Source organism: Mesoplodon mirus (assembly GCF_964341445.2).
Source record: "Mesoplodon mirus genome assembly, chromosome: 3".
Classification (NCBI taxonomy): domain Eukaryota; kingdom Metazoa; phylum Chordata; class Mammalia; order Artiodactyla; family Ziphiidae; genus Mesoplodon; species Mesoplodon mirus.
In genome coordinates this window covers 115,880,482-115,906,388 of record NC_138978.1, presented here as the reverse complement: position 1 = coordinate 115,906,388, position 25,907 = coordinate 115,880,482, and the positions used below count along the sequence as shown (strand labels likewise).

The window sequence follows — 25,907 nt, the reverse complement described above, 5'->3', positions numbered from 1 at the left end:
GCCCAGCGCTCATCACCAATCACTGATCTCAGCTCTGCCAGCTGATTCCGCCTCCATCCTCCGCGTTGCGTTCTGGGAGTTGTAGGCGCCGCCAAAATAAAAGGGAGGTTTGGGGCGGGGCGGTGTTGGGGGAGAGGCGAGATAACGTGAAAAAGAGGGTCCCACCTCCACCTGCCCTGCGGTTCAGGTTTTCTGGTGGGGCTCCCTGCCGACAGGATCTAAGAGAAGCTGTGGAGGAACCTTTGAAAGTTCTGTGGCTATGTCTGTTCCAGCATCAGCATTTTTAAAAACTGGTGGGATGACTAGTGACTTTCCAGCTCACTCTGTTCCCATGGCACTTTGTTCATCAAACTACTATGCCCTTATGCCCCTGAATTGCATTTGCTTGTGTATCTATCTTTCCCACTGCATTAAGGCAGGAAAGGTGGCAATCTCTGCTATCCCTGAGTCCACTACATAGCCTGACACATGGTAGGAATGCAGAAAAAGTTTGACGAATCAGTAATTTTAACTAATCTCCCAAAGAATGGGAGACAACCTAGTCAACCGTTTTGGTTTCTTAATCAAGAATTACATTAAGGGCTTCCCTGGTGGCGCAAGTGGTTGAGAGCCCGCCTGCCGATGCAAGGGACGCGGGTTCGTGACCCGGTCCGGGAAGATCCCACATGCCGCGGAGCGGCTAGGCCCATGAGCCATGGCCGCTGAGCCTGCGCGTCCGGAGCCTGTGCTCCGCAACGGGAGAAGCCACAACAATGAGAGGCCCGCGTACCAAAAAAAAAAAAAAGAAAAAAAAAAGAATTACATTAAAAAATGCCTTGGCTGGGAATTTCCTGTCGGTCCAGTGGTTAGAACTCTGCACTTCCACTGCAGAGGGCACGGGTTCCATCCCTGGTCAAGGAAGTAAGATCCCACATGCCACTCGGCCAAAAATAAACAAATAAATGCCTTGGCTTACCTTCCCCCCACCCCACACACATATCAAAGTAAAACCGGAAATTCCAGGTCTCTATCTTGAAGGGCGGGGAAAGGAGCGGGGAACAAGGCATGACTACAGAGATGGTAGACAGTAGATGGAGATGGCTAGTGTGTTGTAGATATTACCTAAATGTTGGTAAAGTTTTAACGGATATGTTCAAAAGTTATTGGTAAGCATCACAGCTGGTATGAGTTAAATCTCTGTATCACTAGAGAAAAAAAAAAAAAAAAAACCTGTCCCTGTAACCATAGACAGGATAGTAGACAGCAAAGGGAAGAAAAATAAGAAAGCACAGAAAAATAATTAGTGACAAGTTCAAACATAAACAAAGTATTTTAAAAACAAGACAAGAATTACATTTTTTTGAAAAGGAGCAACACAATGTAGAGAACTTGGAAGGGAACAAAATAAAGTCCGCCCTTGTGGAGCTTGTATTCTTTGGGGAAGGCAGATAATAAACCAATAAGTAAATATATTGTCAAATGATAAAACTAGGATGGATGTGTTTTCTTTTTTATATAAACAGAATATTAGAGAAGACTTACAGTTGAAAAGAGACCTGAAGGATACCTGGGGGAAAGAGAAAGTGCAGATGCCCTGAGGGAAGAGTGTACTTAAGACCATGAAGGCTGGAGTAGAGGGAGAGAGAAGAAATGAGGCCAGAGAGGCAAAGGGAGTGGAAAGGTTGAATCATGTACAGTCGCAAAGATTATTTTAAGGACTCTGAGATAGGAGCTGTTGGAAATTTTCAGAAGAGGATCACTGACTGTTGCATTGAGAACAGACTGTGGGGGGAAAAGAACAGGATACAGACCAGTTAGCAGACTACTTCAGTGATCAGGTATGCTGGTGGCTTATTGTAGGGTGGTAACAAGACGTGAAAATAGTGACATATGCATGGATTTTGAGTATGTCATACGATACAAAACTTAGAAATTTTGCCAGTGGATTTGTTGGAACATGTAAGAAACGGGAGTGTTAAAGAAAACACTAGAGTTGATTCTAAGCAACTACAAGAATGGAGGCACTATTTCTGAAGATGGGCTAGGAACCAGAAATTTAGCTTTGGACACGTTAGATTTAAGATGCCTATTAGACACCTAAATGGAGAGGTCAAGTAAGTGGGTAGATATATGAGTTTGCAGTTCAGAAAAAAGATCTGGGCTGGAGATAGAAATTTGGGAGTTTTTAGCTGATCATGAGGTGACAGGGGTGTTTGACAAATTATACAGGGCCTTTAAAACTTTAAAACATTACCTAGGGAGTGAATGTAGACTAAAAGAAGGGGGCCTATGGTTGAGCCCTGGACATTTCAACATTTAGAGGTTAGAGAGGAAAGGAGGAACCAGAAAAGAGGATGGAGATAGAGCAGTGCAGCACCTTGGTAAGGACAACCGGGAGAAAACACATAGTATCCCAGAAGCTAAATGAAGAAAATATTTCAAAGAGCAATAAACGTCAGATGCTGCTGACATGTCAAGTAAGATGAGGACTGATATATTTAGCAACACTGAGGTCATCAGTGACCTTAATAAAAGATGTTTTGGTTGGGTGGTCGGGGTAAAAACTTGGAGTGAGTACAAGAGAGATGGGGGTCAAAAAAAAGCTATCTGTAAAAATTCACTTCGGGACTTCCCTGGTGGTCCAGTGGTTAGGACTCCGCACTTTCACTGCCGAGGGCACTGTTTGATCCCTGGTCAGGGAACTAAGATCCCACAAGCCGCACAGCACAGCCAAAAAAGATTCATTTGTAAGATAATAGGCTAACATTGACCACTGACAGGGTATTATTAAGGAATTATCAATTTTTAAAGGCATGATAATGTTGTTATGTTTAAAAAGAGCCCTTATCTCTTGAGTTATATATTGAGGTATTTATGAATGAACGGATATGATGTCTGGGATTTATTTTAACTTAATCCTTTGGAGGTGCAAAGAGAAAGGAGGGGTGGGGTAGAAAGTATACATAAAACAGATTGGCCTTATTTATGTTGACAATTATTGAAGCTGGGTGATACATACATGTCAGTTTCTTATACTCTACTTTTGGTTTAGAAATTTCCATAATAAAAAAATTTTTTTAAGTAAAAAAAAAAGGAGAAATTGGAAATAGCTCATGCTTTTTAATGAACTTTTAAGAAATAATTTTACAGGAGATGATATTGAACTGTTTTTGTGTCTTTGAAAAACTAAAGAATGAACAGCTTGTTGTTGTTGTTGTTTAAACAAGACGTCCCTTTATTTATTTTTTTTTGGCTGTGCCATGCAGCTTGCGATATCTTAGTTCCCCAACCAGGGATCAAATCCGGGCCCCCTGCAGGGGAAGCGCAGAGTCTTAAACCTGGACCACCAGGGAATTCCCAAGAATGAACAGAGTAACCTGAAATCTATTTTAACTGGCTAATCTTTGTTTAGAGTGAATGAGACTCCAACTGCGGTGAATAACTTTCAGAATAGCTGAGATTGACATGCTTAAGAGTAAAACATTAGAACAGGATTTCCAGCTTTATAATCCTATGGTTTTGATTTCCCTCATTTTTGCAACAGGCCCTACTTGCATCTGAATACAGATGGCAGGGTACAGCTGTAGAATAAGTAGTAGCTGCTACCCACCACTAGAGGGACCCTCTGACCATCTAGTGCACCCACTCAGCAGCTGCCTGAGTGTGTTGAAGAATGATGAGGTATGCAAAAGCTTTTAAGTTTCATTAGGTCCAATTGGTTTATTTTTGTTTTTATTTCCATTTCTCTAGGAGGTGGGTCAAAAAGGATCTTGCTGTGATTTATGTCATAGAGTGTTCTGCCTATGTTTTCCTCTAAGAGTTTTATAGTGTCTGGCCTTACATTTAGGTCTTTAATCCATTTTGAGTTTACTTTTGTGTATGGTGTTAGGGAGTGTTCTAATTTCATTCTTTTACATGTAGCTGTCCAGTTTTCCCAACACCACTTATTAAAGAGGCTGTCTTTTCTCCATTGTATATTCTTGCCTCCTTTATCAAAAACAAGGTAACCATATGTGCGTGGGTTTACCTCTGGGCTTTCTATCCTGTTCCATTGATCTATATTTCTGTTTTTGTGCCAGTACCATACTGGCTTGATTACTGTAGCTTTGTAGTACAGTCTGAAGTCAGGGAGCCTGATTCCTCCAGCTCCATTTTTCTTTATCAAGATTGCTTTGGCTATTCAGCGTCAGTTTTTGCACAGCAAAGGAAAACATAAACAAGATGAAAAGACAACCATCAGAATGGGAGAAAATATTTGCAAATGAAGCAACTGACAAAGGATTAATCTCCAAAATTTACGAACAGCTCATGCAGCTCAATATAAAAAAAAAAAGTAAACAACCCAATCCAAAAATGGGCAGAAGACCTAAATAGACATTTCTCCAAAGAAGATATCTATATTGCCAACAAACACATGAAAGGATGCTCAACATCACTAATCATTAGAGAAATGCAAATCAAAACTACAATGAGGTATCAACTCAAACCAGTCAGAATGGCCATCATTAAAAAATCTACAGGGCTTCCCTGGTGGCGCAGTGGGTGGGAGTCCGCCTGCCGATGCAGGGGACACGGGTTCGTGCCCCGGTCTGGGAAGATCCCACATGCCGCAGAGCGGCTGGGCCCGTGAGCCATGGCCACTGAGCCTGCACGTCCGGAGCCTGTGCTCTGCAACGGGAGAGGCCACAACAGTGAGAAGCCCGCGTACCGCAAAAAAAAAACTACAAACAATAAATGCTGGAGAGGGTGTGGAGAAAAGGGAACCCTCTTGTACAGTTGGTGGGAATGTAAATTGATACAGCCACTATGGAGAACAGTATGGAGGTTCCTTAAAAAACTAAAAATAGAACTACCATACGACCCAGCAATCCCACTACTGAGAAAGCCATAATTCAAAGAGTCATGTACCACAGTGTTCATTGCGGCTCTATTTACAATAGCCAGGACATGGAAGCAACCTAAGTGTCAATCGACAGATGAATGGATAAAGATGTGGCACATATATACAATGGAATATTACTCAGCCATAAAAAGAAATGAAATTATTTGTAGTGAGATGGATGGACCTAGAGTCTGTCATACAGAGTGAAGTAAGTCAGAAAGAGAAAAACGAATACCGTATGCTAACACATACATATGGAATCTAAAAAAAAAAAAAAAAAAGGTTATGAAGAACCGAGGGGCAGGACAGGAACAAAGACGCAGACTTACTAGAGAATGGACCTGAGGACAGTGTGGGGGGCAGGGTAAGCTGGGACAAAGTGAGAGAGTGGCATGGACATATACACACTACCAAATATAAAATCGATAGCTAGTGGGAAACAGCCGCATAGCACAGTGAGATCAGCTTGGTGCTTTGTGACCACTTAGAGGGGTGGGATAGGGAGGGTGGGAGGGAGGGAGATGCAAGAAGGAGATATGGGGATATATGTATATATATAGCTGATTCACTTTGTTATAAAGCAGGCACTAACACACCATTGTAAAGCAATTATACTCCAATAAAGATGTTTAAAAAAAAAAAAAAGAGTGACGAGGTAAGGGTAGCAGAAAGATCATTTTTTCCCTACCACATGTTCAGATTCAATTCCTTTTTGGGAAGAAGTCTTCTCCTTACCCAGCCTAAAGGAGGGCTGAGCCTGTGGCTTAAACTCAAATTCAAAACTTTGAGAATACCCAATTCCTCCTTTATTCCAATTACTTGTTCTATCATAAAGTTGTTTTCCTTTTTATTACCATCACAATTCTCTCCCTTCCTCTCCAGCTGATACCACCATCATCCTAGACGCACATCACCTCACACCTGAATTATTACAATCTAAACTGTCTGTTTTTTCTATCCACTGTGATAGAACTTTGTCAACAGGTAAGTTTCAGAATTTTGTTTTGATCATGTCCCACTTAGGGACAAAAACGTTCTATGCTTCCCCATTGCCTACAGTTTAAAATAAAAATCCCTCAGCTTGTATCAGTCAGGGTTTCCAGTGCAGCCTCCACCTATACTTATTCCAGTATTCTCACTCAGGTCTCCCTCCACCATTGCTTTCACCATGATCTCTTCCTTGTTCTCTAAAACAGATCATTCTCATACGTCTAGGCCCTTGCGCTCAAGTGAAACTTTCCCCAACACTTCAGGCCCACAATAACCTCTCATCTTCTTCGACCTTTATATGCTGTATCACTCTTTCAGAGAACTGAAATCCTTAACTGTATCACATCTAACATGTTGTTTTTGTGTGCATGTATGTGTGTGCTCCTCCTGGACACTATAAACCCTTGAAGGTCAATTACTTCTTTTGACCTTCAACTGCCCAGTGCATTCATGGCTCTTGCTCATTAGCTGCTGCATAAATATTTGTAGAATGACCTTAACAAGGTAGGGAATAGTGGTGTGGAAAGGAACATTATTTAGTTTCTCTCCAAATCTCCCCACTGCCTTAGAACATCCCTTTTTGTCTAGTTCCCCATTCCAGTAAAATAGCCTAAGCTCAACCTCACAGAACAGAAAAACACATAGCTGAGGAAAGCAGTCTCTATGCTTTTCTAGGAGTGACAGACACCCTGGGGCCAGGTCAAGGGAAGGAAAGGCAGAGAATCCTAGGGCCAACCAATCTCAAGCTTGCTTTTGCCATTGTCCCTCTCCTTTCCTCCTAAACTTGAGTAGAATTTTGAGCTATGGATCTCCAAATCCCTAGGCAACAGACCCACATTAATTCCCTTCCTATTCATTCACAGCTTTTCCTTGTCAAGTTTAAGTTGTTAAGAGGGAGGAGGTGACCAGAAGGTAATGAATGAAGCCATTTCTCTCAGCCTGAGTTAGATTGAAACTGGAGTGAGGTAAACTGGAAAGGATGCATTTGTTCAGGGTAACATGAACAAAACTGAGCCTGAGGTAGGAGGGTGGAACAGATGGTATATGAAAAAGAACCAGGAAGAAGCAAGAAGTCTAAATAACTGATGAAAGTTTAATACATTAAAACCAGGTATTTATCACTTTTATATTGTATTTGCCATTTCTGAACAATACAAAGTAGAGGCAAATAGTGACACTTCATAAAAATGTTGACTCCCCATTCCCTTCCCTAAGACCCAGCCTCCCTCAAATATTCCCTCCCACCCCCTACAGAACTCTGTCCTGAATAAAACACTTAAATACATCATAAATAGTAAATTATGAAAAAAAAATAGCAAGAATTGTTTCTTTTCTTCTTGTAAAAAAGAACATGGCAGCAAAGACAGGCAGCCAGAAACTGGCTGGGGGTGTCTAATATAGACAGTTACTTGGGGTATGAGCTAACCTACTATCAAGGCAGGGTGGGACGGAGAGGGGACAGGACAGGGATTCAACAATCAGCCTGAGATGCCAGGCCCCCTTCTTCCCCTGACAGGGGGAGGAGGATCAGATGGAGAACGTGGGGAGGAGAGGGATTACACAGCCCGTTTCCACGTTCTCTGCATGAAGAGAGGCAGCAGGGCATGTGGCACAGCAATGACCTCACTAAGGCAAGGATCTGCTGGCTCTCCATGAGTTTAAGAGAATATTCTCGGGCTTCCCTGGTGGCGCAGTGGTGGAGAGTCCGCCTGCCGATGCAGGGGACACGGGATTGTGCCCCAGTCCGGGAAGATCCCACATGCCGCGGAGCACTAGGCCCGTGAGCCATGACCGCTGAGCCTGCGCGTCCAGAGCCTGTGCCCCGCAACGGGAGAGGCCACAACAGTGAGAGGCCCGCGTACCGCAAAAAAAAAAAACAAAAAGAAAAAAAAAAGAGAGAATATTCTCTAGCCTCACAGTTATGGACTACCTATTAAACAGACACAGGTGTTCGCTTCTCCATCTCTGCTCCACGAACAGCAGAACGCTGTTGGAAAAGGTGGTAAGAGCAAGGAAGAAATCTCCTTTGGAGAAGAATCTAAAATTCATTTGATAAGTCTTCATTATTTAGAAAAACAAGCAGAATACATTTCAAATTGCAAAACAGTAATAATCATTATGGCCTGGTCGTGAGTAGGGTCCTGCCTAGGAAGGGTTCTGATCTTTTAGCCCTATGACTGCCCCACTGTTTAACGAAAGGGGTAAAGATTACCCCATGTCCCACTCTCTCCATTCCTTCAGCTTTCAGAAATTCATTAAGAGAGGAGGAGTTAAAGAGGAGCTGCTCCTGGCAGAGCAGCTTCTGTTTCTCAAACACCAGGGCTCTTCTGAGGGAACCCTATGAATACGCATCTCTCCAATACTTACGGAGTTTTGATCTGAAACTGTCTGGCTTGAAATTGTGTGCTATTTTTCTTTTCCTTTTTTAAGGAACCAAAAGAAGAAGGCTGGGAGGTGGTTAAACACCCTTACCCCCAAAAAAACCTTTACAAAGATTACAGGGGTCTTCTTCCACAGAAAAAGAGCTAAGGTCGGGATAATGTACCAGCCAGTCTGTCCTGAGGAAATTAAGAGTCCAGCTCCTGGTGAAAGGTAGATGAGGGGGAAGAAAACGACCAAGTCCAGCAACCCCACTTCCAACAGGAAGAATGGGGGTTTAAAAACAATTCAGTTGTGGAAGCAAGGCTGGCTAGTAGAAAACCTGTGCCACTCAGCTCAGGAGTAGAGAGGATGCTGCTGTCCTCAACTGTCCGAGGCACTAATGCCCATTCATGAGGAAGGGGAAGTAGAAGAGGTTCTTCTTCAGGGAGGAGACGGAGAGCTCCCTTAGCCTCCATTACACTTTTTTGATGACCAAGAAAAAGAAAACTCAGCATTGCTAGGTCAAGGGCTGACATCTTGGGATCACAGAGATGGTAGAATCTTGCTCCAGGTCTTCTGAGGATTTTTGTTCACTGAAAAGGGAAAGGGTTTAAAGTTAAGGATGTGCAGTATGAGATAAGGAGGCAGGAAAGGAATTTAAGTTTCCTTCTAGTTCAGTCTCAGCTTCCAAGTACAAGGTATCAGAAAAAAAAATTTTTTTAAGTAAGATTTAGGGGGGCACCCAGTTCCCCTAACCCTGCCAATTACGTTGCTGCTCCACTCCATCAGTGACGCTCTTTATACCCTTCCAAAGCATCCACCTCCCCCACATCCCAGACACTTACATGGATGAACTCTGACTCTGGAACTTCATGCTTTTCCAAGAGGGTTGAGCTAACAGGAGGGGGGAAAAATGGAGGCAGAAAGAAGAATTAGTAAATAAATGAGAAAAGGGACTCTCAGGTCAAATCTCATACTGTTTCTCCATTTCATTGGGAATCAATTTAGGATTCAAAAAGAAGGGGCTAAGAAGCTACTAGATTTGGAAGCACATTGTTTTAATTAGCTATTTACTTTCTTGTCTTGACTTCTATAAAATATTTCCTAACACCCTCCTCTACCTTCTTCAATCCCCAGGTGTGGCAGGCACCCAATGAACACTGCCGCCTGATAGTCATGCCATTGTGTAATTTTCTCCTCTTGAGTGTGGGCTGAACTTAGTGACTTTCTTCTAGTGAACAGAATGCACCACAGGAGATGTAAAGTCAATTCTGAGATTAGGCTACAAAAAGACTATAGCTTCCTCTTGGGTACCTGCTCTCTCACTTGTTTGCTCTGAGGAAGCTAGCTGCCATGCAGTGAGCTGCCTTATGGAAAGGACCATGTGACAAAGAACTGAGGGAACTGGCAAACAGCCAACAAAGAACTGAGCCCTTAGCCCAACAGCCTACAAGAAACTGAATCCTGCCAACAACCACATAGATAAGCTTGGAAGCTGATCCTCCCCTGGGCAAGCCTTCAGATGAAACCACACTGCTGGCTACTAGCTTCACTGTAACCTCCTAAGAGACTTCAAGCCAAAGGCACCCAGCTAAGCTACACCCAGATTCTTAAGCTACATTAAATCTGAGATAATAATGTTTGTTGTTTTTAGCTGCTAAAATTTGGGGTAATTTGTCACACAACAGATTATATATTTTTGTACCTGGAAGTGAAGTACTGCTGTAATAAAAATCTAAAATGTGGAAGTGGCTTTGGAAGAGGGAACTGGGTTTGAGGACAGTTTTAGTGAAAGTTTAAAAGTGCCCTGAATATACTGTAGAATTCTGGACTTTAAGGGGATTGCCAGTAAGGGCTTAAAGTGAAAAAAATCTTATTAATAACTGAAGGAAAGGGGATCTTTGCAATGTAATGGAACAAAGTTTAGCAACAATGTCATCTACAGTTATGTGAAAAGTAGAATACGTGCCTAATGAACTGGGTTATCTGGCTAAGGAGATTTCTAAACCAAGCGCTGAAGGTGCCATCTGGTTTCTTCTTAATGCTTATAGTTAAAATATGAGAGAAGAAAAGTAAGTTCAGGGAAGGATTATTAAACAAAAGGAAGCCAAGACGTGATGGTTTTGAAAATTCTGAGCCTCTCCAGATAGCAAATATTACTAAAATTAAGAAATGGATAAAATCTAAGGCACTGCCAGGAAAATGTGGTCTACAGATGAAGCCAAGGGTATGACTGTAAAATATCTGTTAAGAACTCAAAGTACTATTCAGTCATACAAAAGGCGATTCAAAAGATTAAGGGTATGTCTCTCAGATCCTCTCAACTTAACAGGATCTCTAAGAAGCATAGAGCTTATCAAGAAGGTATTTGTGGCTTCTGTCTAATAGCGTGAATCCCAATGAGATTCATAGGAGGCCCACAAAATCTTTGAGGGTATTACAGAGGCAGAAACATTGTCCTGCTTGGACTGAAAGGGACAGAAATAGTACACAATGAAAAGAGACCACTGGATCCCCAAAATTCTGGCAAGAAGCAGGCTGAGAAAATTACTCAGCTGCAAACACATTGTAGTTTTCATGAAAAAGGAAGACTCAGAAGGCAAAACCAAGAGTCCAAAAGGTAGAGCCAAGAGCCACGAATTATTCTCATGCTTTGAGACCTGATAAAAGAAACTCCAACATTTGCTGGGTTTTAGACTAGCTATGGATCAGACTCCTCTGTGCCTCCCGTTCTCCCTTTTTTATACAGGAATGTGTAAAGAGATTATCTATTGTTTGTCTCATCATTGTATGCTGGGTGTGTGGGGAGAAGATAGCCTGTCTCTTTAGTTTCACAGTCCACAGTGATCGCTGCTTCCTGATACACTCTTAGGTAATTCATTCCTCAAGTGTGGGCTAGATTAAGTGACTAGAATGCAGAATAGGAGATTTGGTTATGAAAGACTGTGGCTTCTGCTTAGGTGCATGCACTGTCACTTGCTCAGGCTAAGGGAAGCGAGCTGCCATGTTCTTAGTTGTCCTATGGAGGGGCTCATGTGGCAAAGAACTGAGGGAGGCCTGCAGAAAACAGCCAGCAAGAAACTAAGACCCTCAGTCCAGCAACTCACCAGAAACTGAATCCTGTCAAAAACCACATAAATGAGCTTAGAAGTGAAGCCTCTCAGTTGAGCCTTCAGATGAGCCTAGCCCTGGACAAAGAGCTTCACTATCATGAAAGACCTTGAGCCAGAGGACCCAGTTAAGCTGCACCCAGATTTCTAACTCACAGAAACTATGATATACATTTGTTATTTTAAGGCCCTAAGTTCTGGGATAATATATTATGATGTAATAGATGATTTAACACACCAAAAACAAAATTAAATCACAATCTTTACACTAGATCCTTTTGAAAGGTTAACTGTTCACTGTCTTCAGTGCCTGGGACTCTTTCCAGCCTTAAATCCTAAGCTATGAATTCTCACTTAACTCACTGGGAGATGAAGCATTAGTTGGGGTATTTTGATTGAGTACCAGAAAAGTCTGTACATAAAGACTTCCCACCACCCACTAAAAATGCAGAGATGTTGATACACTTTTCCAAATCACTAAAGATGAGCTCTTAGGAAGATGAACATGCAAAAATCTAGTGAAGAGCAAAAGACAAACAGTAGTCTCTGGAAAAACAGAATTATGGAGGTTCTCAAGGACCTGAAGAGAGAGATGAGAAGATTACATGGAGAAAGGGGCCAAGGAACCAACCTTGTAGTTAGCATTTGCAAAGTCTCTCCAACTACAGGTGAGAAATAGGGGTCAGGAATAGTCGAGACCTCACTGATTTTCTCTAAAGGTGGAGTCTGAGGTAAAACATCAGGACGACCGAAGTGGACGCCTGGAAAAAAGAAAGGGGAAGAAAATCAATAAATAAAAAAGAAGAGAAAAGGGGGTGGGGAAAATATAGGAAAAAATATGTAGCAACTTGGATTTTCATGGACAGGAACGGGGAGTAGAGGTCCTAAGCAGACAAGGACTCAGAAGGAAGGGAGGGAGTGCCCCATCACACGGGGACCCCAACCCTGGCGCTGACCTGGCTCCACTTCCGCCTTTGTTGTCACTTGTGCCTTGTGTTCCCCAGAGACCGATGGCTGGTAAGTTACGCAGGAGTTGCCGCTGGGGCCTGCTCGCCGAGAGAAAGATGAGCCAGACCGAAACTTTTTGGAAGGAGAGGGCTTCACTTCAAAAGGGAAAGAGAGAGCCTACTTAGCACCCACCTCAGAAACTGTCACCAAGACATAGATACAACTTGCTAGCATCCCCAACACAAACCCAAAGTTGTTCCTCTGCAAAGCAGGAAAAGGGGTTAATGTCAACAAAGATGGGCTCTATGAACTACTCTTCAGAGGAGGGGGCATCTCAGTCTACTTCACTTTGGAAAAGAAGCAGAGAACCTAGAGGAAAGGAGACACACATCTCTCCCCTCCTACAAGCAACCTCAATGGCTTTGCTTCCGCCTGATGACACGTCTATTCTGTAATTCCTTTGTTCTTTAATAGTATCCTTCAGTTAAACCAAAGATGACCCTTTCACTCTATATCCCTGTAGCACTTACACGCACAGCATGACGGTGATACTTTACACTTGTTTATATATCACTCTGAAAAGACTTCGAAAGGATTTTTCCATGTTTCTTAAGACTGTTTGGCATATGCCTAAGTCCGCTCTGCCTCACCGAGGGACAACTGATGCCTATGATGAGGAGACAGAGATGGGAAGGAGGAGCTGGAATCTGCCAGTGGCAGCAGCGTGAAAGGTTTGGAAAGAAGAACACTGGCACTTCCCAGCCAAGAAATTTGAGGGAAGAGACTAAGAACTCCTGCTAAGCAGAAACGAGTAAGTGCTTCTCCAACCTTCTGATCCTAATCTAAGAACTTCCTGGCCTTGGGGATATGGTAATATTCTTGCCTATCTCTGTCCATAAAAGTCCAGCTTCGCCTATCTCAGCCTGTGGCATGGGTCCTACACCCACAACTAAACATTTTTACAACCCCACCAATTTCTCAGAAATGCCCCTCCCCTCAATGACACATGTAGGGATTGCCAGGGGGAAAGCAGCAACTTGGAAACAACTGAGACAGACAAAGTGACTGACATAAGGATGGGCAGCAGCTCTCACGGGATGTGGGTAGAGTAGGAGAAGCCTCTGGCTTTGGCAGTCCCCTGACAGAGGTGTCCTGCCCCCCATCTCTTGAAGTAAGGGAGCCATTGGAGGGTCATCTGGCAGAAGCCACTTACAGAGGATCTTCTTGAACACTGTAGTGCACATGAAGCGCTGGAACCGTTCGGCGTAGAAGCTTGGGCGATGCACTGATACGGTGTCCTGCAGAGCAAAAGAGATGGCTGCAGAGTTAGAGAGGAGGAGGCCCAGCAAGAGGATCTCTGGTCCAAGGGCCGTTTTTCCCTAGGCTGAGACCCTAGCAGAAGGGTAGAACCCACAAATGAAATAAGGTAAGAGGAAACTGAGGGGGCAAATCAGAAGTGAGAGAGGCAGAAAGAGGAGAGCCTCTAGCTGACTGCTACTCACCCCATCATGCACCAGAGCTTTCCAAGAGTGCTCCAACTTCTTAACAAACCTGCCAAGAAAAATGTATATCATGCATTCACATTAAATGAATCACCTTATAGTTTTCTACTTTACAGAGTTAAAAGAGCAATCGCAATAGCAAAGAGAGAGACCGGGAAGGCACCCCCACTATTATGCTGGCTTTCCAAAGAACAGACAGGGTAGTGCTTATTCCATATGGAGATCGAAGCTGTTTCTAGATAAGTCGATTATTGCCCCCCTCAGAAAGGGGTAGTTAATATGTCCCGGCAAGTCAGGGACAAGAATATTTATTGTAAAAGGGGAGCTGGAGGGAGAGATGGGCAAACCTGGAAGGGGGTCAAGTACTGTCCAGTCCTCATTAGTACCTGAAACCTTACAGGAGCAAAACTGGGGTCTAACATTTCTAGCTCTTCCTTCACTACCACACCACTGCCTGAATTCCACAGGCTAATGCTTTTCACAGAACACAGTGATCCTGTTGTTTTTCCTCCATGGAAAGGAGGGATGTGTTTCCAGCTGTATCCTAATGTGGAGTATGACTCATCTCACAGGTCTTCCACAAAAAGCCAGAGAGATGGCGTTTCTACCCTGGTGCTTCTAAAGACTGACTCAGCTTTCCACAGAAGTGTATGCTATGCTTGGGGAGATGGTGGGATAAGGAAGCCAACAGACAGGCATAATTAGGAAATAAAAAACCATCTGAAACCCAATGAAGCAAGCAGCCAGACTGCAACTTACTCTTCTTGCTTCAGAAGAATTTGGTGACACCCATCTAAAAGAGCAATGTGAGTAAATCTACATCTACTCTACCCCTAGGATCTATATGCTCCTCACCTGTAAGACTGCAGAATGTCAATGATCCCAATATAAAGCAGCAGCCTTTCCCCTTTACTATTCCGGGCCGGGATGCCACCCATACTGGGGAAGACAAGAAGGAAAGGGTAAGAAAATCTTTTGTCTAGCAGGCAGAGGCTTCTGCTAACCTCAAATCAGATCAGGACATTAACTGAGACCTAAGCATAGTTAGAAGTCCCATCTTCCATAAACTGGGGAAGAGTGAGAGACTTCGCCCAGCCCCACCCACTTTGGCTTATGTATTATAACCTCCTTCTCTCCAAATCTCACCTGCCTGCCTCTCCCACCCCAAATTCACAGAAGAGAATCTAAAAATCACCCCTACTCAGCAATTTTAGGAATACTCTCCCAATTAACTCTAAACTTTCTTAGTACTCTACTCTTTTTTTTTTTTTTTTTTTTGGCTGCACTGCAAGGCTTGTGGGATGTTAGTTCCCTCATCAGGGATCGAACCGGGGCTCTCAGCAATGAAAGCATGGAGTCCTAACCACTGGACCGCCCGTGAATTCCTCCCCAGTACTTTCATATTTTAATTTATGCCCACTGAGACACTCTTCTGGAGAGTCATGGTAAAGAATACTTTAAAATGAAACCACTTAAAAGACATTTGATACTTTAGTAACTACACTTCCTTGATCCATGATGGTAACAAAGACGCCTTCCATAAAGAAATCTATAATAAATTGTTTTTGATGAAGTTCTAATATAATTTGCAGGCGTGCATCTAAGACTCTGAGTGAACATTTAAAAAAAAGTCTTGGACTTCCCTGGTGGCGCAGTAGTTAAGAAACTGCCTGCCAATGCAGGGAACACGGGTTCGATCCCTAGTCTGGGAAGATCCCACATGCTGCGGAGCAACTAAGCCCATGTGCCACAACTACTGAGCTTACACTCTAGAGCCCATGAGCCACAACTACTGAGCCCACGTGCCACAACTACTGAAGCCCATGTGCTCTAGGGGCCCGCATGCCGAAACTATTGAGCCTGCGTGCTGCAACTACCGAAGCCCACACACCTAGAGCTGGTGCTCCGCAACAAGAGAAGCTACTGCAATAAGAAGCCTGTGCACCGCAACGAAGAGTAGCCCCCATTCGCCGCAACTAGAGAAAGTCCACATGCAGCAACGAAGACCAAACGCAGCCAAAAATAAATTAAAAAAAAAAAAAAAAAAAAGTCTCGGGACTTCCCTGGTGGCACAGTGGTTAAGAATCTGCCTTCCAATGCAGAGGACGTGGGTTCGATCCCTGGTCAGGGAACTAGATCCCACATGCATGCCTCAACTAAGAGTTTGCATGCCACAACTAAGGAGCACACGTGCCGCAACTAAAGGAGCCAGTGAACGGCTACTAAGGAGCCAGAAAGCCGCAACTCAGGAGCCTGCCTGCCACAACTGAGACTCGGTGCAACCAAAAATAAAAAATAAATAAAATAAAAATAAAATAAAATAACAACAAAAAAAAGAAATTATGTTTGTTTAAAAATAAATAAATAAATAAAATTTAAAAAAAAAAAGTCTCTTAATTTTGAATAGTTCTCCTTCCCAGATGTACAAATCCCAAATTTAAGACATCTTCCTTTCCTTTTACATTCTTAGGAAAGCTCATCCTATAGTTCTGTAAGCATTAATGCTATTGACTTAACTACTGAATAAAGGCTACTCCTTCTCAGAAGCTGCATCCCTCCCTCAAGAAAAAGTGCTCTGAGCCTATGCACTCCTTCCCAGTGCCCGAGTCCACTCACTGGTCATCAGTCTCCATGGTGCCACCTCGTCGAGCCTCGCCCTGGATAGATTCCATGGCTGTGGAATAGAGAGCCTTTTGGGGGGCTGGTCTGCGAGTGTCAGTTGAATATTGTGCTTCATTGCCTAAAGGCTCTCGTTGTGCATGATCTATGTTATGGATTGACACCAGGAGGCTATAGTCCATTATCTTGAAGCTCTGCAGCACCTAATGGAAGGAAAAAACATGATCTGAGCCTTGGGAGGTATGAGAATCTTTTTTCAGGATCTCACAGCTTTCCTGATCTAACTGTTCTTGATAGCAAACCTCCAGAGCTATAACCACAGGATCAGCCTTTGCTCCTCCTACTCCTTGGAGAACAGTACATTGACCTCCTCTGGTCACACTTCAGTGATATCCCTTCAGCTTTCCTTCACCAGAGTACATACAAATTAGGGCACGGCCTAGCCCACAAGATCTTCTTTGTTTGTTCTTTCCTTGTATCTCTTCATGAAAAGAGCATTATATTCTCAATGAAAGAAGAAACACATATTTCAGCTCTAAAAAGTCCACAAGGAGGGTCTGGTAAAAGTAAACTTTGTGACAGAGCAGATCTGTGGCAGGTCCTTATACGGCCAGCTTCACTTCAGTTCATTATTTGCTGAATCCTTACCATCTGTAGGCACTGTGCCTGCTTATGTGGATACAAAGATACGTAAGAGAGCTTCTGTCTTCATGGATATTATAATTTAGAAAGGGAAATTAATGTAAAAATAAATACAATACAGTCTACTATGTGTAACAATGGAAGTGCATACATGATTGAGGAATACTACAGAGACGTATATAAATAGGTTTATGAGGGATCGATTAGAGAGAAAATAAATGCAAGTAAATAAAGGAAGGAAAGAAGAATGCCAAGGCCTGGAAGCATGAAACAGCAGGCTATGTGCAGGGAGGTATAATTTGGTATTGCTAGAACATAAAATGCAAAGGCTAGGTGTTTGGCACATGAGAGAGGATGGTAGGGGCAAAACAATGACAGGTCTGATGTGTCATATTAAGGAGCCTGGATTGTCTCCTACAGTTCTCAACCTTGTATATTTCCACCAGTTCCAGTAGCTCACTTTGGGGGTTTTGGTAGGTGGATAGAGTAAGGGATAAAGAGAGTTCAGGACTGATTCTTATGTGTGGTTTGAAAAACCTCTCTGCTCCACCAAGTCTCCAGTCCTCACAACCAAAAAAGCCAAACTAAAATAGGCATTATCCTGGAAGTAGATGCAGAGTAAGCAAAGAAAGGCAAGGATGGATAACATCATGGACTGAATAGAAGACGACAATCCTACAAAAGCAGTTTACCAAAAAAAAAAAAAAAAAGTAAAGGTGGAAAAATCAGTAGGGAAAGATGTCACAAAAACCAACAGATGTTAAGAAAGTGGAATCAATCAACTGTCAAACACTGCAGAAAATGCAAGGAAGGACTGAGAAGTACTCTCTATTCGGCATCTAGGTGGTCATTGGAGAGAGCAGTTCAGCTAAAGTGGTGAGAGTAAAAGCCAGGACACAGTGGGTTGAGGCAGGAATAGGAGAAGAGAAAGGGAAAAGAGAAATGGAGGCATCATTAAATGAAGACATTGAAAAACATTCTCTTAATCTTAAAATAAAAAAGAGATAAACTTGTTTGTATATAGATAGAAAACAGTCAGTTGAGGCTGAAGCCAGAGGTGGGAAAGGAAGTAAGTGATGAAGTAGGATCCTAGAGAAACAGGAGGAAATGGATCTAGGTCACAAAAGGGACTGACCTGGAATAATCGACCAAGTTGGGAAGAAAATATAAATTAAGGATGGTTAAGTGTAGATCCATTTATAAAGTGATGATGGAGGCAGGACAAAGGGATGGTACAGAATAGAAAGTTGAGGTAGTTTGTTGAGAAACAAGGCTGGGGGGATGAGTGTCAGAAAATTGTTTGAAGAGAGTACCAATCATGTGCAATCTCTGGGAGGAACAGGAAATGGATTGATGAGGAATACTGAGGGCCCAGGTAGGGCTGGATATCATAAATCTGTAGAGATGCCAGTATACACAGTTGTGTGATCTTTTTCAGCAGCACTCAGCTTCTAAGATATAAATTTGGATTTGGCAGACAGGACCAAAAACTGAGCAATGATGGTGCTGGTATGAAAATAAGGAAAATGTATGCTTATAAGGCCCAGGACAGGTAGCAGGTAAAGAAAAAAAAGACAGGGGAGGGGAGTTAGACAAACGGGGAGAAAGTAAAAATGTAAAGGCATAAATGATCTAATATAAAAGTTATTTTAAATGAAGTCTGGCACAGATGGAGCTAAGGAACAGAGTCTCGTCTCCCACAGGTTAGATGCCTAAGAACGACCAAGCTGTTTTAGAGACTGAGATTTCTGGTGCCTGAGAGAGAAGGAAATGTGACAAACTCACCAAACAGTCACGCTGCAGTGTCTTGCACAGAGCATTGTACATATCGGCATCCAAAAAGAGACCATCGGGGATGTCTTGTAAGAAGTCCAGGTCTTTAAGGGTGGGGAGAGGTTTCTCTCGCTCTTTTTGGGAAGCCCGCCTTTTGTAGGTTGAGCCCTTGAGGTCATATTTGATATGCATCTTGACTGACCGTGGTAAGAGATTGTTCATCACCACAATTCGAATGTTCTTACCACCTGCCTGCACACAGTACAGTCCATAGAACTTAGGCAACAAAGTCCGAGGGTTCTGGTTGAGGTTCTGAGGACAAGAAAGTAAAAAGAAGGAGAAGAACAAGTTAGCTGATTTTCAATAAAACTCAAGGGCAAAAGCTGTCACCCCCCCTTCCTTTGTCTGTTACATGGGATTCAGATACAATCTGCCCATAAGCCCACATTACATTTGTTTAAAATTTCCCAATGTATCTATCTCAATAATGAGATCACCACCAAGCCGAGTGGCAGGCCTACAATATAGTAAGCAGTCAGGATACTAAACATATGATGAACATATTCCTTCAGAGAGGTTTAAGAGAAGACAGCACTGAAAAAGACTTAATGCTTAGCTTTCTGTATAGTATATTCTTGTGAGTATGAAAGGAGGCAAAGGAGAGTTCCCTAACTTCTCCAGAACCTCCAAGAGGTATCAGTCAGAGTAAGAAAAAATAAAGTATTATCAAGGGAAGTAACCAACCTCATACTCTACTCTAGGAGCTGGACTAAGAATGGAAAGCAGAATCATCACTGAATAAAAACAAAAATAAATAAATGGGACCTAATTAAACTTAGAAGCTTTTGCACAGCAAAGGAAACCATCAACAAAATGAAGAGAAAGCCCAAAAAAGGGGAGAAAATATTTGCAAATGAAGTGACCGACAAGTGATTTTTCTCCAAAATATACAAACAGCTCATGCAGCTCAATATCAGAAAAAAAAAACCCAATCAAAAAATGGGTAGAAGATATAAATAGACATTTCTCCAAAGAAGACATACAGATGGCCAGAAAGCACATGAAAAGATGCTCAACATCACTAATTATCAGAGAAATGCAAATCAAAACTACAATGAGGTATCACCTCACACTGGTCAGAATGGCCATCATCAAAAAATCTACAAACAATAAATGCTGGAGAGGGTGTGAAGAAAAGGGAACCCTCCTACACTGTTGGTGGGAATGTAAATTGGTACAGCCACTATGGAGAACAGTATGGAGATTCCTTAAAAAACTAAAAATAGAGCTACCATATGATCCAGCAATTCCACTCCTGGGCATATATCCAGAAAAAACCATAATTCGAAAGGATACATGCACTCCAATGTTCTTTGCAGCCCTATTTACAACAGCCAGGACATGGAAGCAACCTAAATGTCCATCAACAGAGGAATGGATAAAGAAGATGTGGTACAAATATACAATGGAATATTACTCAGCCATAAAAAAGAATGAAATAATGCCATTTATAGTGACATGGATGGACCTAGAGATTGTCACACTGAGTGAAAGTAAGTCAGAAAGAGAAAAATAAGTATCATATATTATCACTTATATGTGGAATTTAAAAATATGGTACAAATGAACCTATTTACAAAACAGAAGTTGAGTCACTAATGTAGAAAACAAACTTGTGGTTACTGGGGGGAAAAGGTAGGGGGATAAACTGGGAGACTGGGATTGACATACACACAGTACTATACACAGAACGAATAATTAATAAGAACCTATTGAATAGCACAGGGAACTCTATTCAATACTCTGTAATATGCGAATAGAATCTAAAAAAAGTGGATATATGTGTATGTATAACTGACTCACTTTGCTTGCTGTACAGCAGAAACAAAACACTGTAAATCAACTATACTCCAATAAAAAAATTTTTTTTAAATCATCATTGAATCTTGTCGTTGGGTAGCAGGGTCTAAGCTAAAAACACTTAAAATAGGACAGATGAACAAAACCCCCTTTAGCCATACAGAGACAAAAGAGATGGGAAAATCACAAAGATGAACTACATTCCTATGACAGAAGTGCTGACATTGTTTTGTCCCCCTGATGGCAGCCTCCCCAGCCTTGTCTTGGAGTGGAGTGGGCAGCTCAGGCAGCCAGTGCTCCTGGTCCTCTCACCATGTAGTATCCTGGAAGCAGCTTCTGCAGAAACTCCGCCTCTTTGTGCTGGACTGTTTTAATGATGAATTCATCATCGCTGGACACGTAGAAGAGGGAACCACTAGCCCCAGAGTTGCAGAGTTCAATCAGCGGCTCATTGCAGAGGGAGTACTGGGCCCAGAGAAAAGACAGCAAGAGGTTCAGAGATACAAGGGCATGCCCAACCAGAAATCAACTACAGATGCAATTCTATTCTAAAGAAAAACCAGAGCAAGAGTGTGGAGAGAGGGTCTTCCTTTGGAAGTATCCCTCTGATACTGGAGTCCCAGGGTCCTGAAATCTGGAAGCTTACCAAGTAATCATCAGGACGGATACCAAATAACTCCCGAAAGTAGCGGAAGGCAACAGGTGCATAGGTCTTGAACCGAAAGTCATTGTAGTGATGAGCAGGAGTCAGGTTGCTCCCTTCACTGTGGGGTTAAACAGAAGAAGCCATAACTTACCAGTTCCTGTAATTTAGGGAGTCCACACCCTGGAAAGACACTCAGTCACCCAGAGGCAGGTCAATACATCCCTCCTGAGAGAACCAAAGGGACTGGATGAGTCAGTTACATAATGGGACAAGGTGCAACATGGGGATTAAGACATGGGCACAGGGAATCATATTACCTCCTCCCGATGCATTAAATTGTTTTTTAGGGCTCAGTCCACAGGCCGGAGGCTCATGGAAACATCCAAAGGAGAGCATGTGCTCTTCAAATTCTCCAGTCCCCATATCACCCTGATTAAAATCAGGTTAAGGATTGGATGCATGCCTAAATTAGACATGAACCCTAAAATGCCCTGATGATGATATAAAAAAGCCACATTTTCTAGGACATTAACCTCTGTACCTCGGGAAGAAGATACTCTCCACCACATAGAAGTCTTGCATGAGGACATCCCGCTCTGGTTTGGTACTCAGGCTCCCCACAGTGTGAGTAATGCCTAACTGGATGGCACCTTTTAAAGCTGAAGAGGTTGTCTGAGAAACAAGAGAAACAAGAGGAAAGTTTCTAGTAGTAAATCTGATCATAGCAATAAAAACTCAGGAGAGAAGAACCAGAAGGAACACGGGAGAGCAAATGCCTTTCTAGTAGTTCAGACTAAACTGAGGCAATCCAGTTTCCCCATCCCCACACTCTACATGGCAGTTAAGCCTACAAAGATTGGAAGAGCATGAAGATACAGAGTAGCAAAGTGGGGACTCTCTAAACAAGGTGTTCCCTCCTATCCACATCTATATCTGGAAGATACATTGTACTGAAAGAACAATCCTAGGTCTCACTCCAAAGGTTCCTGCCCCCAGAGTATATGGAGTCCTCCAAACATTTTATTCATCTGATACAGAATGTAACTAAAATTAACTGATACTCTGATTCACTGCCTAGCTACTGAAGCTCAGTTCTCTAAGGCAAGGCCTGACTGGCGTTCCAAGGACAACTGAGTGGCAAAAAAAGCTCCTGACTGAAGAAGAAAGCCTGAAAGATTCAAATTATTTCTGAGAGAAGTATTTAGATTTAAAAGTATCATACTGTGGTCAAAACACAAATATAAGAGCCCCACTCTTACAATCCAGGATTTCAATGTCATGGGAAAATGTCGTATTATCTAGTTCTGTGCTGTCCAATATAGTAGCTACTAGCCACACTCGGCTATTTAATTTTAAGTTAAAGTTAATTTAATTTTAAAATCATTTCTTTGGTCTTACTAGCCACATTCAGGTATGATTAGTGGCTACCACACTGGATAACACAGATATAGCACATTTCAATCACTGTAGAAAGTTCTATTGGACAGATTTGTTCTAAGTGATTTCCCTTATCCCCCCAACCCTCACCAAATATTACTTGTATCAATATTCTACCTAGTCCTCACTGGGCATTAAAATTATAACTAAGGACTTCCCTGGTGGTCCAGTGGTTAAGAATCCACCTTCCAATGCAGGGGATGCGGGTTCAACCCCTGGTCGGGGAACTAAGATCCCACATGCCATGGGGCAACTAAGCCCGTGCGCTCTGAAGCCCATGTGCCACAACTAGAGAGAAGCCCGTGAGCCGCAATGAAGCGCCCACACACCACAACGAAAGATACCGTGTGCCACAGCTAACACCCAATGCAGCCAAATAAATAAATATTTTTAAAAATAAGAATGGGGACTTCCCTGGTGGCACACTGGTTGAGAATCCACCTGCCAATGCAGGGGACACGGGTTTGAGCCCTGGTCCGGGAAGATCCCACATGCCGTGAAGCAACTAAGCCCATGCACCACAACTACTGAGCCCATGCACCACAACTACTGAAGCCCACACGCCTCGAGCCTGTGCTCTGCAACAAGAGAAGCCACTGCAGTGAGAAGCCCACATACTGCAACGAAGAGTAGCCCCTGCTTGCCACAGCTAGAGAAAGACCATGCACAGCAATGAAGACCAAACGCGGCCAAAAAAAAAAAAAAAAAAAGTTTAACCTTTAAAAATTTTTTTTAAATAAAAAATAAGAATATTTTTAAAAAATAAATAAAATTATAACAAATTTTTTAAGTGCTTGCCTCTCCAATTAGACTAGAAACTCATCTTTTTGTCTCAGTGTTCAGCACATAAAAAGAGCTCAATAAATGTCTGTTTAATTGACATGGGCCTCAGAGCCCATTCCCAGGGACAGTCAGGTCCCTGACTGAGAATGAGTCAGTCCACCTCTATCACTTCGGACAATGCAATAAAGACAGAGAACAAACACAAGAAAAATTTACATGGGCCAGACAAGGTATAGATGCCAAATAGGAGGTTGAACACTGTACCCCAGGAAACCTAAGCATCTCCAGTTAGTCCAGAACTGGGCAATTGGGTCACTCCAGGATGCTTCTCTCCTGTTTTCCCTTCACCAGTTCAATTTTCTCTTCTTGGCTATTACTACTATCTTTCCAATCCATTTGATATCTCTAGCTCAAAATCAGGTATTCGGGCCCTATTCACCAACTGAAACTACAATCTTAAAAAAACAAAACCCATGGACTTCTCTGGTGGTCCAGTGGGTAAGACTCCATGCTCCGAATGCAGGGAGCCTGGTTTCGATCCCTGGGCGGGGAACTAGATCCCGCATGCATGCCACAACTGAGAGTCCACATGCCACAACTAAGAGCCTGCATGCCACAACTAAGAGCCTACATGTCACAATTAAGAGTCCACATGCCACAACTAAGAGTCCGCATGCCGCAACTAAGAAACCCACATGCTGCAACTAAAGATCTCACATGTCGCAATGAAGACTCTGCGTGCCACGACTAAGACCCAGCACAGACAAAAAACAAAACAAAACAAAACATACACACACACAAAGAAAAATTCTTGACCTGCTGTCTATCTCTGTATCACCAAGCTGAATGGGATCCAGCCTTCACTTTATGTACATCCAGCACAAGAGACATGGTTCCCTAAAGCTAGGTAAGAATGGCCTTGGGGGCTTATTACATGTTTCTATCTAACAGGGAAACACAATTTCTTCAGCTCAGTGAAAAAGCATCCAACACCAGATTTGATCATTAAGAACATTCTTATTTAAACACATATACAGGGACTTCCTTGGTGGCACAGTGGTTAAGAATCCGCCTGCCAATGCAGGGTACACGGGTTCCATCCCTGGTCCAGGAAGATCCCACATGCCACAGAGCAACTAAGCCTGTGTGCCACAACTACTGAAGCCTGCGCGCCTAGAGCCCATGCTCCGCAACAAGAGAAGCCCCCTGCTCGCTGCAACTAGACAAAGCTGGCGAGCAGCAACAAAGACCCAACGCAGCCAAAAACGAAAACAAACAAAACGAAAACCACATATACAGGGCTTCCCTGGTGGCACAGTGGTTAAGAATCCGCCTGCCAATGCAGGGGACACGGGTTCGAGGCCTGGTCCCGGAAGATCTCACATGCTGCAGAGCAACTAAGCCTGTGTGCCACAACTACTGAGCCTGTGCTCTAGAGCCCATGAGCCACAACTACTGAGCCTGTATGCCACAACTACTGAAGCCCGCATGTCTAAAGCCCGTGTTCCGCAACAAGAGAAACCACCGCAATAAGGAGCCCGCGCACCGCAACGAAGAGTAGCTCCTACTCGCCACAACTAGAGAAAGCCCGCGCACAGCAACGAAGAGCCAACGCAGCCAAAGATAAAATAAATAAATTTATAAAACAAAACCCATATATACAGACGGGAAATAATTTACCCTTTGTGAAGTAAATTCTAAAGTTCAAGTTGTGGGGCTTCCCTGGTGGCACGGTGGTTGGGAATCCGCCTGCCAATGAAGGGGACACGGGTTCGAGCCCTGGTCTGGAAGGATCCCACATGCTGCGGAGCAACTGTGCCCATGTGCCACAGCTACCGAGCCTGTGCTCTGGAGCCGCGAGCTACAGCTACTGAGCTGCGCATCACAACTGCTGGGGCCCATGTGCCTGGAGCCCATGCTCCATAGCAGGAGAGGCCACCGCAGTGGGAAGCCCAGGCACCGCAGCGGAAGAGTGTCCCCCGCTCACCGCAACTAGGGAAAGCCCACGCACAGCAATGAAGACCCAACGCAGCCAAAAATAAATAAAAAATAAATTAATTAATTAAATTTATAAAAAATAAATAAAGTTCGGGCTTCCCTGGTGGCACAGTGGTTGAGAGTCCGCCTGCCGATGCAGGGGACACGGGTTCGTGCCCCGGTGCGGGAAGATCCCACATGCTGCGGAGCGGCTGGGCCCGTGGGCCATGGCCGCTGGGCCTGCGCGTCCGGAGCCTGTGCTCCGCAACGGGAGAGGCCACAACAGTGAGAGGCCCGCATACCGCAAAAATAAATAAATAAATAAATAAATAAAGTTCAAGTTGTATGATGGCTATTGTGCAAAAGTTTAGCGTATTCAAGAAATGGGATGGAATGTG

At 43.2% G+C, this 25,907-nt stretch overlaps 1 protein-coding gene across 4 annotated transcripts in view; it reads right to left on the bottom strand.

The window, feature by feature from the left end:
- Positions 1 to 6,926: 6,926 nt before the first annotated feature.
- PIP5K1A (phosphatidylinositol-4-phosphate 5-kinase type 1 alpha) overlaps positions 6,927 to 25,907 on the bottom strand; it is a 37,659-nt gene continuing 18,678 nt past the window's right edge. The window contains exons 5-16 of one of the 4 annotated variants that reach the window (XM_082615730.1): positions 21,854 to 21,984; positions 21,313 to 21,430; positions 20,979 to 21,131; positions 18,819 to 19,118; positions 16,389 to 16,594; positions 14,628 to 14,711; positions 13,773 to 13,821; positions 13,484 to 13,568; positions 12,279 to 12,425; positions 11,954 to 12,083; positions 9,058 to 9,106; positions 6,927 to 8,805 (exon numbers count right to left, since the gene is read on the bottom strand). In XM_082615730.1, coding sequence (XP_082471856.1) covers positions 8,803 to 8,805; positions 9,058 to 9,106; positions 11,954 to 12,083; positions 12,279 to 12,425; positions 13,484 to 13,568; positions 13,773 to 13,821; positions 14,628 to 14,711; positions 16,389 to 16,594; positions 18,819 to 19,118; positions 20,979 to 21,131; positions 21,313 to 21,430; positions 21,854 to 21,984 — 1,455 coding nt within the window. In that variant the 3' untranslated portion in view covers positions 6,927 to 8,802. The other 3 variants (XM_082615729.1, XM_082615731.1, XM_082615728.1) reach the window with 3 other exon arrangements.